This window comes from Mauremys mutica, chromosome 8 (genome assembly GCF_020497125.1).
Source record: "Mauremys mutica isolate MM-2020 ecotype Southern chromosome 8, ASM2049712v1, whole genome shotgun sequence".
NCBI classification, from domain to species: Eukaryota; Metazoa; Chordata; order Testudines; family Geoemydidae; genus Mauremys; species Mauremys mutica.
The window spans coordinates 75,080,454-75,097,054 of NC_059079.1; the positions used below are offsets into that span (position 1 = coordinate 75,080,454).

Below are 16,601 nucleotides of genomic sequence, written 5' to 3' on the forward strand. Positions count from 1 at the left end.
CCCATGGCCCGGGGAGCTGGCTGCTGCCCCTACCTTCTTCCCTTCTCTGCAAATCCAGTGGCCATGGAACTCTTTGGCTGCCAACTTTCCATCCCTTCTCCCCTTAAAGGGATGTCACTGAAGGGTCCCGCTCACTCTAAGCCTGCTCCAAGGAAATGGGAAGACCCCCATGACCTCAGTGGCAGGTGGATCAGGCCCTTGGTGAAGAGCAGGAAGGAGGGAAAGGCTATCACTCTGTGGGTAAGACTTTCTAAAGCCCCACTGGCTTCCAGTGGGATTTAGGCTCTTAAGTAACTTAGGGTAAGATTTTCAAAAGCAACTATGTCCCCTATTACTCCAGTACTCTGAGGCCGCCCTGAATAGGCTGCACCAGTCAAAAACCTCAGCCTTTGATATGCACCATGCATGTGCTGATTGGAATAACCAAGGAGAGAACTACTCATAACCCTGAGTAGGAGCAGAGAATGTCGTTCATGAGGCAGCCCTGCACCAGCTTCTGCCCAACTGTGTCAGGCTAAACATTGGTGATTACTGCCTGGGGTGGACAGAACCCATATGAAGTCACCAACACCTCTCCCGCCCCATCCCTGACCATCCAACTCCAGCACTCCCTTGTTGATCATCTTGGCACATGCCCTACTGTTTCACCAGCTCATTTCTACTCTCTTATGTGCTCATAATAAACCTCCCCAGACAGCCCCAATTTGCAGCACAGTGACTTTACTTTGAAGTCAGCCTCTCGGACAAATCACCAGAACAGGAGATATCAGCTGCCAGGAGCTTAGCTGTAGGCAGAGAGCACTGCCAGGAACAGCATGGCCTAGCAGCAGACCAACCAAGGAGCTTGGAACTCTAAGCTCCTGGGTTCAAACTGGGCAAGGCACCTACCTCAGTTCCTTCCTGGGTAAAAAGGGAACAGTCTGCCCCTCAGGGGGGCGAGGAGCCAGTCGTTAATGGGCACGAGTAGCAAGGGTTGTGTGTAAGCCAAGAGCCAGCATTTGATTTATGTGTAACTTACAGAGCTGGTCAATTTCCTGCCCTCAGGGAACATGGCGTCTTTGGGTCCCTCCAGTGCCAGTCTACTTGGAATCTGTGGCGTGGAAATGACATGGTGAGAATCAGAAAGGCAGAAAAGGGCTGCTGGTGAAGTAACGTGATGGACGTTTTGTCTGCCTTGCTCTCAGCATGGTGGAGAGGCGGCTGGCCAGAAGGGACAGTTACCCTCCCAATAAGGATCCTGGATTTCCGTGACACTTCAGTCTCGTGTTGTGTGCCTGTGACACTCCCGAGGCTCCCCACCACCTGCCCTTAGCCAGGCAGCCTTTTTTCTGCATGCTGTGAATCAGCAACCTGAACCCACTGCCTTTGGTAACACAAGCACTGCCTGCCAGGCCCCTGCAGGGCTTGCACTCTCGGTGCAAGCTAGTGAATGGCACTCACCAGCCCCCGAGCCCTCTCTGAGGGCTTTCATAAACGTGGACACACTGTCTGTTCACCTCCTACATGCAGGATGCAGCGGTGCCGTCTCTGCCTTCTAAATATACTTGCAAAGTTTGTAGTCTGTAGACAATGTGGCTTGTTTTCTCCCGTGTGCTCCCTTCCTGCTGATTTCACGTCTCTTCGTTAAGCTTTGACTTGGTTGGTAAATGGGCATCCATCATGTTAGCCCACGATGCTTAGTTTACATTCTGACAGTGAGAGAGTGAATAAACATCTCTTGTCTGACAAAAACCTGGTTTTCGCTTCCGCTGATGACTTAAGCTGCAGACTCTGACCATAATTTCAGTCTATAAACATCACTCCTTACATAGTGTCTGTCCATCCATTTCACAGTGATATTATTAAGCAGTGTGCCACCAGCTTGCACTGGAGACCTCACATGGCATTCTTTGGTGAACCAGAGTGTACACGTTTGACGCAGGATATTCCTGTGACCCCCTTGCCAGCTGGCAGTGAGTGGTTCTTGGGTCACAGTGCTGGACAAGTCTGACAGGGAGCTGAAGAAAGCAGTGCTTTGTGCATTCGAGGCTGAGAACACCAATGCACTGATCACTTAGGAGAGCTGCAGGTTCAGACCTCGGCATGCAGCCTTGGGGACTAAATGGAAATGCGCACGCAGGGGGTGCACCAGCATGGCAGCTATCACCCGTTCAGCACTACTTACGTGGGCTCAGTAGCAGCAACGCTTAGCCCTTTTACAGAGCTTTAGATTTAGGGCCCTACCAATTTCATGGTCCATTTTGGTCAATTTCATGGTCATAAGATTTTAAAAATCTTAAATTTCATGATTTCAAATATTTAAGTCTGAAATGTCACAGTGTTGTCATTGTAGGGGTCCCGACCGCAAAAGGAGTTGTGGGTGGGGGTCGCAAGGTTATTTTAGAGGGGGCCATGGTACTGCTACCCTTACTTCTGCGCTGCTGCAGACGGCGGCATTGCCCTCAGAGCAGGGCAGCTAGAGAGTGGCAGCTGCTGGTATGGTATTGCCACCCTTTCTTCTGTGCTACTGCCGGTGGGGCGCTGCCTTCAGAGCTGTGCACCTGGCCAACAGCCACCACTCTCTGGCCGCCCAGTGCAGAAGTAAGAATGGCAATACTGCACCCCCCTAAAATAACCTTGCAACCCCCCCCCCGTCTCTTCCCCGCAACTCCCTTTTGGATCAGGACCCCCAATTTGAGAAAGCTGGTCTCCCCAGTGAAATCTGTATAGTATTGGGTAAAAGCACACAAAAGACCAGATTCCACAGGGGGAGACTTCATGGTCCGTGACAAGTTTTTCATGGCCGTGAATTTGGTAGGGCCCTACTTATATTGTAATGAACTGGCTGGGGTGTGTACACTACTGCCCTCTACTGGAGGAACTCTGAAGTGCTCACCTGTGTCTGGGGTAACTGAAGATCTCTTTAGCTCATGGTGTAAGGGCCTATACTGGAAGATCTCAGTTCTATCTAGGGTGACCAGATGTCCCGATTTTATAGGGACAGTCCCAATTTTTGGGTCTTTTTCTTATATAGGCTCCTATTACCCCCATCCCGATTTTTCACACTTGCTGTCTTGTCACCCTATTTCAATCGCAGTGTTGCCATGAAGCTCCCCGTAGCTGCGCTCTGCAGCACAGCAGTGCCTGCGGAGTCCTAGGTGGCTACAGGTTCAGAGTGCTGCACAAACATTTACAACTTAGCGAAAGTAAATAAAGGGCCACAGCTCACACACGGTGTAGTTAACAGCGTACTGACAGAATGCTATTGTACAAACTGCTCGGAGAAAAGCAGTGCAGGGAATCCAGGCAATAAAGAGAACCCGTTACATGAATAGTTATGGATCTATCATGACTTGAACATTTCTCCCCCGCTTGCTTTAGGGCATGGGAGGACCATCCACATTTGAACTGCAGCACTGACTTCCTGAATCTCCAGGCAGCACCAGTGCTTCTGCTGCTGCTCGTAGCTTGCCCATACAGCAGCAGAGAGGAGCTGATGAGATGGGTGAGGGAAACCTCATACCGACATGCATTTTGTCAGTTTCACTCTGCTGATACTTGGGCAAACTCGGAGCAGAGGCAGGCACTGGATATACTCCTAGAGAGGAGGACCCAAGAGAGAGACTAGGGAAAGGGCAGAGAAGCAACCGCAATCAGGAGGCCCTGGATGGTTTCTTCTCCCATCCATCTGGGGGTGGGGAGACAAGGTTTCAGGTGGATCACAGCCCTACTAACCGGAGATCCATATAGAAACTGGAGCTTCCTGCCCCAGGCATGGTCCAGGGTCAGCTCCTTGGTGGGAATCCCACTACCTTTCCCTGCCTCGCAGATGGGAGCGGGGAGACTGGGTTTCTTGCCACGTTGTCATGGGTGCAGGGCCCCTCATCTTTGGAGGCAGCCTTTGACTAGTGGATTTGCAATCTGTGACGGGTGACCCTTTCCCGTGACATGGGCCCAGCCCTGCCAAGGCTCCCAGCACAGTCAGACTCCTGATGCTCTCCTTTGTTAGGTGCTCTATTTATCAGGCCTTCAACAGAACAGAGAGAAACCCACAGCCCGAGCAGGGATCTCTTCACCCTGAGACCTAGGCTAAGGGTCCCTTCCCCAGTCATTGAACTGTAGCAAGCAAAGGAAAAAAACAAGGCCGGAATGTACCTCCTGCTGGCAGTCTGGCCTGCTCCCGTGACCTTCCCAAGAGGCAGCAGCAGGTTGTATATCTCCCGTTGGATTAACTGGCAGGGTATTATTGGCTACCCAGCTTCGTAACCCTCGTTGGGCCTTCATCCATCCTGTAATAGTCCTGGGTTAAGGAGTTTTACATCCAGGGATCAGCTGGTGCTGGAGTGCTTACTGCCCAGAGGAGCTCAGTCTCTGACCCTGGGAGGGCCAGATCTCACCACCACGCCCCATGGACGATACTGGCAGACATAGACCTGTGCTCAATGCAAAGCACATAGAAATGTGCAGTGTATTTTTCTCACGGACCAAGTGAATTTTTCAGTACAACTTGCACATCCCTTAAATCAAAGTTTAATGTTTGCCAGACAGTTACTCGGGCAGAGCAAAGCTTGCAACAAATCAAACATCACTTGAACCTGATTGGATGGCCGTAGCTTTAAAAGGCATCCCTGGGGTTGTGACTGGGCAGGAAGGCGTATGTTGCCATGCTAATGGCATCCAATTGATTTTTGGCACTAATAGTCTTTAGTTAATACAGAAATTCAACTTAATTTCTGGTTATAAAATAAATCCCAAACTGAGGTAAGAGGCCAGATGCTTCAGGGAAGCCGGGAGGCGGGTGAGTGGAGCTGAGATGGCTTCTGAGATCCTGAAGCAAAAATACACCCAGGCCTAAAGTCCTTACAAATTCCCTCCAGCTCTCAGACCAAATTACAGACGATGAGGCGGATGGTCAGGGTTAGCTCTTATTTTACCAGGCAGAGTTGAATTCGTTAAATTGAATGCCCTTCCAAGATCCCAATTCATATTCCAGTATCTACTCTGATACTGCCAGCAAGCTGTATTTAGGGAAGAGAAACAGGACAGAATTAAATATAAATTTCAACTTGATAACAAAGAATGTAAGGGAGTGACCCTCTGGCAGCCTGCCTAAATACCTAACCTACTGGATCAGGTGCTCCCCACATGCAACGTGTGTATGTTCCTCCTTTCCTACTATCCCACCAAGATCAATACCATGAAACTTCCCCCCAGATCCCAACCTGTTATGTCCCAGGGATATACTCCCCAAAATCTTCATAGAAACAAAGTGTGCTGCTTCAAAAGCATTATCAAAGTACTGTACTACCTGCTCCATCATGGTCCATAAGGGAATCAATCCAACAAGTTGAGATGCAGCCATGGAAAATAAAAAGCCTTAGAGAGATGGAACTAACCCCAGTTCTGGCTCACCACTCCCAGGATTGGTCTGAGGTTCCAGGCTTCCACTAATACATGCAACAAACATCGCACACGCAACAGAGACAGGTAACCCCAGCCGAAAACAACAGTGCACTGTTTGTAGGAGGGACACCAGCCCATCATCCATATATGCATACTGTGCACTGACTGGCCCAGTCCTTTACACTTCTGCCTGCAACCAGGGCCGGCTCCAGCTTTTCTGCCGCCCCAAGCGACGAAGGGGAAAAAAAAAATAAAAAGCCGATCGGCGGCACTTCGGCGGCAGCTCAATTGCGCCGCTTCATTCTTCGGCGGCAATTCGGCAGCAGATCCTTCACTCCCTCCGGACGTGCCGCCCCTTTCTATTGGCCGCCCCAAGCACCTGCTTCCTTCTCTGGTGCCTGGAGCCGGCCCTGCCTCCAACAAATATAGCCCCGGAGACACTTACTTGTGTGCCTGGCTATGGATAACAACTGCACGACAAATACCGAAGGCTCTCCTTGCATGTAGCCATGTTAACACTATTTTGCACCAAACCAAACCAATCTGTGTGTAGCAGCGTAAGGCGGAAAGAAAGAGTGTATCCACCCGCTTGTGACATTTCCTTTTCTCTCTCTCTAGGCATGTTGATGCAGCCTGAAAATCTAATTGCAAACTGGGCTTATGCTTACCTGGAAATGCCTTTTAAAATATGAATAAACCGCTTTCTAGGTATTTCTCGCCTGGTGAAGCGTCGCAACATTAATCAAAAGCCACTTCCAATAAAGTGCCAGGATTGAGCCAATCAAAACAGTCTACCAAAGGGGTGACTCCCACACAGTCCCATGGAATTCGCTTTTACCTTATATTGGGCTCTAGCAAGAGCTCTGTTCCCCCTCCACTGGTGGGGTCGCTACAAGTTATTTAGCTTCATTTACTTGGGCCTGAGGAGGTACCTGATGTTCAGCAGGGCCGAGCACTCAGCCATGTCATTATCCGCCCCTCCCCCATATGGGAAAATACTGGTCTTAATTTTAGTGTCCTCCCGGCGGAATTAGCGGAGTTCCATCCTCTTCATCCCGATTCAGCCAATGCCCCTGGCTAGCCAGCCTGAGATAGGGTGACCATATGTCCCGTTTTGGCCAGAACAGTCCCTTTTTTAAGCCCTGTCCCAGCTGTCCTGACTTTTTTTGGCAAAAGTGGGGTTTGGCCTGTTTTCTTTTGCCAACTTGATCAGCTGGCAAGAGCAAACGGGCCAAATGCCCACTTTTGTCAAAAAAGTGGGGTGCACGGGGGGGGTGGGCAGCGACTTCAGCCCCACACAATGAGGGAGGCAGGGCTGAGGTGGGGGGGCAGGCAGGGCTTGAGTGAGCAGCGACTCCAGCCCCGTGTGGGGATGGGGGCTTGGGTGAGCAGCTTGGGCCAGCCCCACGTAGGGGGAACAGGGGAGGGCTCGGGCCAGCCCCATGCGGTGTCCCATTTTCCCTTTGGGAAATACGGTCACCCTAGGCTGAGAGGAGCATTCAGCAGCCTCCCCTCACGCTAACCCGGCTAACATCCCCTTGATCCTGGCTAGCGAGCCAGGGCTGTGTTGGATGCTGCCCATAGTGCTAAAGGCATTTTGATCGTTGTGTGCACAGGTCACCTTTAGAAACAGTGGCCACTGAGATCAGGCTCCGGAGGGGCCAGGTTATCTGGTTCTCACCAGCTTCTCAGCAGGCTCCTCATTGATTTTTTAATGAATTTCAGGCTTTCCCGAGTTAAAGGGTTTGGAGGTTAAGCAGGTGTTTAGCAGAATCAGCCAATCAGTTAGTCCCTATCATTTTCCCGCAGCATGAGCACAAAGACAAAACATTAACCCCTCGTCAACCAGTAGAGCTTTAGGGAGGCTTTATATCACCGAGTCACTACAGAGGAGGGAGAACTGTCCAAAATCAGATTTAATCTCTTTTCCTCTCTCTCCCCCTAATTTCCAGCTGACCCTGCCCAAGATTCCCCAGTGCTTGCTTACCTGCTGCAGTGTTCGAGTAGAGAGACAGGACAAATGGCCCTGATTTCTAGGCATTTTTTACAAGGTTTCAGTAGTTTCTTTCACAGATTTCTATAAGCTGAGAAACATCAGGGTGTTTTAGCCCAGTGGGTCCCATGCCAGGGCCCTGCCAGGTGCTATGCAGAGCTGCTTCCCTCACAATAGCGAAGCATCTGTCAGTCTTCAAGCAGCGATGCCTGCTGCTAGCTTCCCCATCAACAAAATGGGCAGATAGTACTTGATTCCCAAGGGTGGTGGGGAGAATCTCACCGGGCCCCTTTGGGGCAGGGGAGTTTTCAAAGCTGTGTCAGGCCAGCTAAGGAGGTCAGAAAATCAGGTGCAGCTTGGCCACTCAAGGGGCCAGATTCATCCCGGGTCTGTGCTGATGCTGGCACAGGGGTCTGAGCTTGCATGCTCCTGTTCAGGGGTCAGTTCAGCCTCTGGTGCAGGCCAAGGCAGCACTAACTTACACACCCCATGGCCTTAGCTCTCATGAGGCCTCCTCCAGCCTGCCCTTCACATTTTCCCTGGTGTCTGCCCTGTCATGACGTCTTCTGTGGTGGCACAGAGGGGGAAAATGGGGGGCTGGTCTGTGCTGCGGGCAGTTCAGCAGGTGGGAGATGTAGAGCAGGGAAGAATTCTCCCCCGAGTATCTGGTTGCCCAGGCTTCTGCTGGGCGGCCCACAAGAGGACGTCAGAACCCCATTGTCAGAACATCCAGGGTTGGCTGTCAGAGCTCCTTCCCCCATTCTGGGAAGTCACAGCTTCCCTCAGTCTGAAGTCAACCCCGACCCTTCAGCAACCTTCCCCTGGCACCCTGCTGGCCCCTGCAGCAGCACAATGACCTTGCCAGCTCCTGCATTGGTAGCAGAGAGGAGTGGGCGCCACTACCACCAGCAATGGGCGCAGGGTGGGCTGTGTCCCTTCCACACGCTGCTAGCAGGTGGGTCAGAGTGCTAGCTCTCTGCCTGCCTCATAAGCCCTGAGTGATGGTCACTGTATTTAAACAGAAACAGAGACAAGTCACCCTCTTCCCCCTGCTGTATGGTGATGCCCTGAGCCAGAGCAGCCTGCCATGCTCCCTCTGGCAGCTGTAGCCAGCACCTGCTGCAGGTATGGCCTGGCGTGGTCACTCTCTCACACTGCTGGAGAAAAGGGTTTGGGGGTGTCCCTTCTGAGGCCTCACTCCCAGGGAGCGGAACCAGGAATGACAAGTGACTGTGCTGGGAAAATCAAACCTGGATCTCCCGGGTACAGTGCCAGCAAGTAACCCTCTGGGATTGGCTGTGGCTAAGCTCAGGGCTGGCCAATGAATGTCCAGTGCACTGGGGCATCCAAACAGGAGGGGGGCCTGAGTGCCCAGGGCTCAGCAACTTTTGTAGTAATGCCCATGTACCCCTCATGGGTGCTCAAAACACCCCTTACCATGCATATTAGCATATGTAAATTAGCAATGTCAATTAGCACTAGGCAGCGAGGAGCGAGCAATGTAAAAGCTGGCTCTTTTCAGGAGCCACTGGAGAGTGGCCCAACCCACAGGCGATGTGCAGCCTTAGCAAGGTCAGGGGCTGAATTACAGCCTCTCCCCGGTGCTGTCTCCAGCCACCCAGTGACCAGGGCCATCCAGAGGATTCAGGGGGCCTGGGGCAAAGCGGGGGAGCTGCGGCGCTTGTACTCACCCAGCGGCGGTCCGGGCCTTTTACTCATGGCATTTCGGCGGCATTTCGGTGGTGGGGGGCCTTCAGTCACTCTGCGTCTTTGCCAGCACTGAAGGGCCCTCCGCCGCCGAAATGCCGGCCGAAGACCTGGACCGCTACTGGGCGCCCCTGCTGGGCCTGGGGCAAATTGCCCCACTTGCCCCCCCCCCCCCCCAGCGGCCCTGCCAGTGACCCCCAATCTCTGGCCTGTGTGCTCCCCACCCTCCCCCCACTTGCCTCTCCTGGCCCCTATCCTCATTCTGGCTATCTCCCCACTGCCCTATTCCCCTGCTATAAACCCCCATCCTGTACCCACAGGGCTCCTTACTTTGCAATGTCTGTTTTCAGGCAGCCATGAGGGTTGCTGTTACAACACTTTCACCTGCACCTCCTAGCTTACTTGTGCCTCTTATGTGACTAACTTCTGAGCACCTGGAGCATCCCCTGGGCGCTTCTGGAAATGTGGGTGCCATGATCCCCCGGGGCTGCCCTTACCTGGTCCCTTGGAGCACTCAAGTGACTGGACACATCCAAACACTAGCTCTGAAAAGCCCCTGGGTGCCCAGCTTGCAGCTGAGCCCCAAGGTGTCCCCAAAGGGCTGTGACCCAGCTCATGCGTTAGACGGTGCTGGGGTAGTGTTCTGGGGAGGTTGCGAGCGTCCCGGGGGAGGTTGCTAACAGAAGGGCCAGCTGGGGACAGAGCTCACATACAGGGCAGGAAACCCTGCCACGGAATTGCCTACAAAATCTTTCCTCAGGGTGGGGGTTTGCCTCTACCCCAGAAGAAGCAGGAGAGTTCACCCCCCATATCCCATGAACCCCACTTGAGTGGGGGTGTGCTGCAAGCCTGGGCCATCTGCACAGAAGCCTGAAGCCTCCCCGCTGACTGTAGAGCACTCTGCTGCCCATGTCTGAGTCTCCTTCACCCCCTGGAGGAGGAACATGCTTGCTGTTGGTCAAGGGGACATCAGGCGCAGGAGTTCTGGCTGTGCTCAGATAGGCTGTCAGCTGGTGGATGACAACATCACAAAGCAGGGCCCAGGAAGCATGGGAGAGGAGGAGAGGGAGGTGGGTGTGTACATACAGAGGAGTGAGGTGGGAGAGAGAACAGGTGGAGGACAGAGGAAGGGCGAGGCGCTGTAGGTGCAATAGCTCATATTGATTTCTCTTTCGATAATCCCGTGGTGCAATCAGGGAAGGGCCGGCTGCTGGAAAGCCAGATATCTGCCTCCCCAGGGCTCAGGAATGCAGGGAGTCTGTCTCTGGCAGAGTTTAATAGCCTGTCTGGCGTGGTTTGACTGGCATCCCTGCTCCCAGCAGATACACTAATCCCGCCGCCATGTAAACAGGAAATGAAGAAGGATATCTGAGATCGTATGTACGTGCTGGCGAAGTATTAGGAGTGGTTAGAGGGAATTAGAATTGTTTTATAACGGGACAAAAGCATATTAAAAGTCGATGGGCTTTCCTGGGCAGGAATACGTGATATTTCATGGACTACTGCCTAATGCCTTCTCCCTGGCCCAGCTGCCTCTATATGCCATGAGTTGTAAAAAGAAGGGGGAACAAAAAGCAGACTCCTGGTGGTGAGGCCACATGCTTCCGAGATGCAGGGCTGTTGTAATGAGACAGCTGGAATGGTAACCAAAGAGAAGTCTGTGATAACACCTTATCGATGTCTGAGCTTTATAGCGAACCCAGAGACCTCGTTAACTGGAGGTCTGAAAATGTGGGTGCTTAACAACACAAGAGTCACCTTCAGGGAATGCGGCGCGTGATCACGTTGCGAGGCTTTGCTAAATTGTGTAGTGTTGCTTTGGTTCACTTCACAGTTGCCATGTTCCATATTGGAGGTAGCTGCATTTCAGTGGCGAATGAGATAGTTCCTATATACAAGGTTCATCCAGAGTTTGGGATCCTTTGAGATAATAAGTGCTCCAGCATGTAGGAAGTGACTAAACTGTTAATTGTCTTCCAGATCTTGCTAAGTGGGGAACCCTGGCAGAGGAACAGAATCATGTGGAGTTATTTGTTTGGGTTTGAATTACAATTTTTGCATCTGGCTCCAAACTTTCCCAGAGTTCAGGGGTGTTTGGTCCTGGGGTTTTGCATGACTCGTTACAGAGATCAGCTGCCAAGTTCAGATTCATTGCCAACTTTCCCAGCACTGGTGAGGGAATAGGAGGGCTAATGTTGGATCCTGGAGTTTTGGGTCAAACCTGTGCTATCCCATTGAGTTGATCTCATCCTAGTGTTGCCAAATCTTGTGATTTGATCGTGAGTCTTGCCATATTTGGTGTTTTCCTTAAAGCCGCAATTCCTGGAGTCCTGTCATTACAGAAGAATCTCAGCTTCCATTTTAAAAATAAGTGCGTTTCTGGCCCTCCTGGTTGTAGAGAAATGCCTGGAAACATGAACCCTAATGGCTCAGCAAAACAGAAGGCAAGTAAAACAAACCCAGTGATTATGATTTTTCAAAATCTCATGAATTTGAAGCCAAATCTCAGGATTTTTTGTGGTGACTCATGATATTAGAATGCTTTGGACCGGCAATGCTGAAAAAGAGAGAAGAGTTTCTCTTACAATCTGGGCCGCTCCGTTTCCCTCCACCCTCATGGCCACACCATAGTAAGAGATGGGAGATCCATGGATAATTATCAGAGAACAGAGGCCATCACACTGTTAGCAGAAATCATGGCAGGCCAGATGAGCAAACAGTGGTGTCACTTGGGATCTACCTACTAAGTCCAAGGCACTATCTCACATCTGCTCAGGGCCTCAGTTGTTGCTGGGCCATATTCAGAGTCAGGTGTACAGGGCCCATGTTTCCATGGGAATAGGTCCCCCAGCAAGTTCTGCATACTCCCAGCAAGGCCATCAGGCCAGCTGGGGCATGTGAAACCATCCAGTGTACGCAGAGCCCTCTGCTAGCCTGTGGTACTGATGGCAGATGGGTGGGGAAAGGACCCAGAAAGATGGGGCGCAGGGTACTGAGAATACACAGTGCTTCAGCCACCCTGGTATGTAGCGCTCAGTTACTGGGGGCTGTTTGGGGGTGGGGCACTTGGATTTGTGGGACTTTGTGCGACTGCACAGGAAACGCAGGCCTGAGCCTGCTGCTGGGTTTGCCCCTCAGGCTCAGTGAGTCCCTGAGGCTGAGGAGTGCCCTGGAGGAGGTGGGTGCCTGATAGGCCCCGCTGCGTGAGATCTCACAGGACTGGTGGTGATGTAGCGAATAATGAGGCGAGGAAGCGGCTGCCCAGCTATCTGAGAGAGGGAGGACCTTCTGCACTCCACACTGGACTCAGTCTCCTCCCTGGGGAGCCCCAGGCCTAGGGAACAGTCACCAGGAAATATTCTTGGAAATCATGAGGCCCTGGGCTGCCTGTCTCACTGACCCCATGGCAGGTGCTTCCTGTGCTCAGAAGGGCCCACAGTGGGTCCTGCGGTGAGTGCCCTTGGCTGTGCATGGAGAACAGCCTTTCCCCTACTCCTCTCACCCTAGACTTGCCTGTCCCTAAACTTGAAATTTACCATAGATTACCCATGAGCCTCTGTTGCCAGCGCGGGAGGAAGCTGAGAGGTGACGGGTGAGTCAACGTGCCCGACAGCTAGAGCTTTCAGACATGTGACCGCGAAACAGGCCTCCACGGGTGAGAGGTGAGTGTTGTAGATCGACACATTTCAGCACACAGTACTGTACGGCTTGCCATGCCCTTAGTCACATGCGGGCAACTTTGCACGTCTGAGCCAGCATCCCCATGCACACCTGCCTGAAGATAGACAACTACATCCATATCTGCATAGCAGCAGCCTGCGTCTCAAGAATGCTGATCACTTGCGACCTACACATTGGAGCTGGGGGTAATGCCTCTGAAAACCAGGAGACTGGCTTTAGTCACCCTCCTCTCCTCTGAACACCCTGACCATATTTTTTGAGGATGTCTCCAGGGTTTCTAGAGGGGCAGTTTCCGTCTCAGCTGTGAGTTGCATGCTCATTATCAGGAGATGATGTGAGTGTCTAAGGAATTCCTTGTGAGTTGCATGCTCATTATCAGGAGGTCATGTGAGTGTCTAAGGAATTCCTTTCAATTGCATTTTACTGGGTCTGGTCAGTGTATTGAACCACTTTGCAGATAAAGCAACAACAGGAAAAGGGATGTGCGATATTGACAGAAAAGTGTATCAGGCATGCCCCAAAGGTGTTAAACCCAGGGCCTGTCTTAGTTCATATAGACTGGAGGGCAAGGTTAATGTATGTAGGTAATACCTCTCCCTTTGGTTATTGTTGCTGAGTGGTAATGGGAATTCTTGTGCATACATCCATAGTTGGAAATGGACAGTCACATCTCCCCGACCCGGCCCTAAGCAGTGATGTGATTATCAGAGCCTGGTGCTTTCAGCAATGGGGCTTTGAGCAGGCTGTCTGTACGGTTTTGCTCCAGAGCACCGACAACTGCTTGAATAACATTGTATGATACACACTGCAAGCAGGGCTCCCCAAGAGGAGCTGTGTATCCAAAGGACAACAAAGGGAGTGACAGCTGCTCCTTGGAGGAGCCGGCCTCCGTTTGCACTGGCTTCCCTCCCTCAGCCAGTTACAAACAGTGCATTTGCACACTATGGTACATCCCAGCCTGGCGCCTGTTCCTGGGCCGGATGACGCCATTTACTGAAACCCCAGTGGTTTGTGCAGTCCCAGTGAAGAGTTGTGCTATGGCAGTTGTTTGGGAACCTTGCTGAAGTATTTTTAGAAGTGGCTATATGACACGCAATGCCGTACCCCTTCAAAACACTCTCCAAACATTAATCAGCAAACTACAGAAGTACCAGCAGCCCTGGGGAAACTGAAGCACAAGGAGGTGAACTGACTTGCATGAGATCACACAGAGTCCAAGTCTGCTTGCTCCCAGCCCTAGGCCTTTCCCGCAAGACCATTCTCCCTTTCTCAGAAGGTGCTACCACAACCGGAGGAGGTTGTCACCAGCCAGCCCTATACAAGGACGTGACTGTTCTACCATGGCATCTCCCCCTTGCAAGGAGGCTGTCAGAGACGCACAGTGGCAGCAGTTCCCAGCTGTCTCTGGTGGGGACCACTCAAGGCGACGCTCCTGAGTGGGGGAGGAGGGTTGAAGGCTTGGTGTCTCAGGCTCAAGTATGGGATACACGCACAAGCAATCTCTGTGTGTCCTCTCTCCAGGCAGGAACGTCGCATTGGAATGATCCAGTCCAGAATCCTCTCCCTCAGAGTGGCCAGTGCCAGATGCTTCAGAGGAAGGTGTCAGAACCCCATGTGAGTGGCTGTGGGATAATCTGCCCCCCACATTTGGTCTCATCCTAATCCCTCGGAGTTTGAGGTTGGTTTAAACTCTGAACCATGAGGTTTAACAGCCCTTCTGAAATTGTCATTTAGCAATAACTGTGATAAACCTGGAGTTCCTTGTTATCCCCAAACATCCATTCCCTTTTGGAATATTACTACATTTAAAGCAGGAGAACTTTCACTGTCTACCCAGCCAATCGGTTGGGATTGGAACCTAGGACCTCAAGCACAAAGCAAAAACGGTGCCACTATTCTACCAAGCTATTGCCTGCTTCTTTCCTATGTCTGTAACAGCTTGGCCAGGACCTTCTTTTGGGCCTTCTCCTCAGTGCCAGTAGTGCTCTGTCCCTCACTGGGACCTCATCTCTCCTCAGGAGAGGTGCGAGGTGACAGTGTCTCAGGCTTTGGGGTGGGTGTGAGCAGTGTCTGCCAGGGGCCCAGCTAGTGGAGGTGCTGAAACCAAGAACAGAGATACAAGGGGCTCTGTGTGTGGTGGAGCTGTCATTATGCACGATTACATGGCTTGGTTTCAACAGCTTCTTCTTGACCTTGGTATAAATCTGTGAGAAGAATGGGAGATGAGATATTTAATGGAGAAGCTCACCAAGGCCATTGGGGAACTCGGTGTCTGTCAGACTGGAGGATCCAGAAAGCTGCTCTCCTGAGCAGAGTTTGCTCTGCATCCATGTTTGTGAGAGCTTCCCTGGCGACCTTTGGCAAGGTTGCATGGATGTCAGTTTGTGCAAAGCTCCGCCTTACTGGGAATCCAGTTTGGAGATCCAAGCTTGGTCCTTTTGCTTTGTATTCTGCTTCAAGGCCAGCACAGGTGTGGAGCCCTGTGGGATCATGCTCAGCCCTTGGGGGTGTGGGGCGGGAGGGCAAGCTTTGTGCAGGAACCCACATCAGACCCTCCTAAGCTGGAAGAAGGGCCACAGCCACTGTGATGTAAGACTGGAATTGGGGGAGAATGGGGAAAGGGAGACTCTTGGATCTCTGAGTGGGACAGTAGCATGTCATGGTCCACAGTCCTGATAGCTGAGGGCAGATGCAGAAGGATCTATTAACAGAGGAGGTCATCCACAAACACTACCAACCCCGTCTCTGTTCCAGGGCTAGCATGGTTCCCAACTGAGAGCAAGTCTACACTACAAAATTAAGTCGACCTAAGTTAAGTCAACATACACCATCGCAGTAATTAAATGCGCATCCTCACCAGGAGCACTTGTACCAGTTGTACTGTCAGTGTGGGGCCTTGTGGGTTGGCTTCTGAAAGGCAGCAACAGTTGATATAAGCAACTCAGTGTCTGCACTGACACTGCGCCGAACTAACGATATCGACCTAAGTGTTGCGCCTCTTGCAGAGGTGGAGTTATTAAGTCGGTGTAGTGGGCAAGTTACATCGGTGGGAGCTACATTTTAGTTTAGACACCTACAGAGGTAGGTCGACATAAGTTGCCTTATGGTGACCTAACTCTGTCGTGTAGACCAGGCCTGAGAAGAATCCAGTATACTGCTGGTGAATAGGTGTGTTGGGGGATGCTTCTTCTCTAGTTTCTTGGTCAAAAATGGGAGGTTTGGCATCAGGTGAGATGTTGCCGAGTCTGCTGGGTCCAGAGATGCTGTCCTGAGAGTTGGACCGACTATGGGTTGCCATAGGTTTTCCTCTTCAAGTGCTCCTGGGCATCTTTCACAGTGGTTAGGGGTTACGGTGGACGAAAAGCTGAATATGAGTCAACAGTGTGCCCTTGTTGCCAAGAAGGCTAATGGCATTTTGGGTTGTATAAGTAGGGGCATTTCCAGCAGATCAAGGGATGTGATCATTCCCCTCTATTCAGCACTGGTGAGGCCTCATTTGGAGTACTGTGTCCAGTTTTGGGCCCCACACTACAAGAAGGATGTGGATAAATTGGAGAGAGTCCAGCGGAGGGCAACAAAAATGATTAGGGGGCTGGAGCACATGACTTATGAGGAGAGGCTGAGGGAACTGGGATTGTTTAGTCTGCAGAAGAGAAGAATGAGGGGGGATTTGATAGCTGCTTTCAATTACCTGAAAGGGGGTTCCAAAGAGGATGGATCTAGACTGTTCTCAGTGGTAGAAGATGACAGAACAAGGAGTAATGGTCTCAAGTTGCAGAGGGGGAGGTTTAGGTTGGACATTAGGAAAAACTTTTTCACTAGTAGGGTGGTGAAGAAC

At 51.6% G+C, this 16,601-nt stretch overlaps 1 protein-coding gene across 8 annotated transcripts in view; it reads left to right on the top strand.

The window, feature by feature from the left end:
- Nucleotides 1–16,601, top strand: part of LOC123376663 (pro-neuregulin-2, membrane-bound isoform-like) — a 64,827-nt gene that overhangs the window by 31,564 nt on the left and 16,662 nt on the right. For 2 of the 8 annotated variants that reach the window (XR_006581873.1, XR_006581874.1), the window contains exons 3-4: nucleotides 12,624–12,744; nucleotides 14,285–14,408. The exons of 4 other annotated variants lie outside the window; for them this stretch is intronic. Coding sequence is in view for 2 of the 4 variants with exons in the window: in XM_045028854.1 (XP_044884789.1) it covers nucleotides 1,045–1,147 (103 nt within the window). In the remaining 2 variants the exon portion in view is untranslated. Of the gene's footprint in view, nucleotides 1–1,044; nucleotides 1,162–12,623; nucleotides 12,745–14,284; nucleotides 14,409–16,601 lie in introns of those variants that run through there. 2 more of the 8 variants (XM_045028854.1, XM_045028858.1) reach the window with 1 other exon arrangement.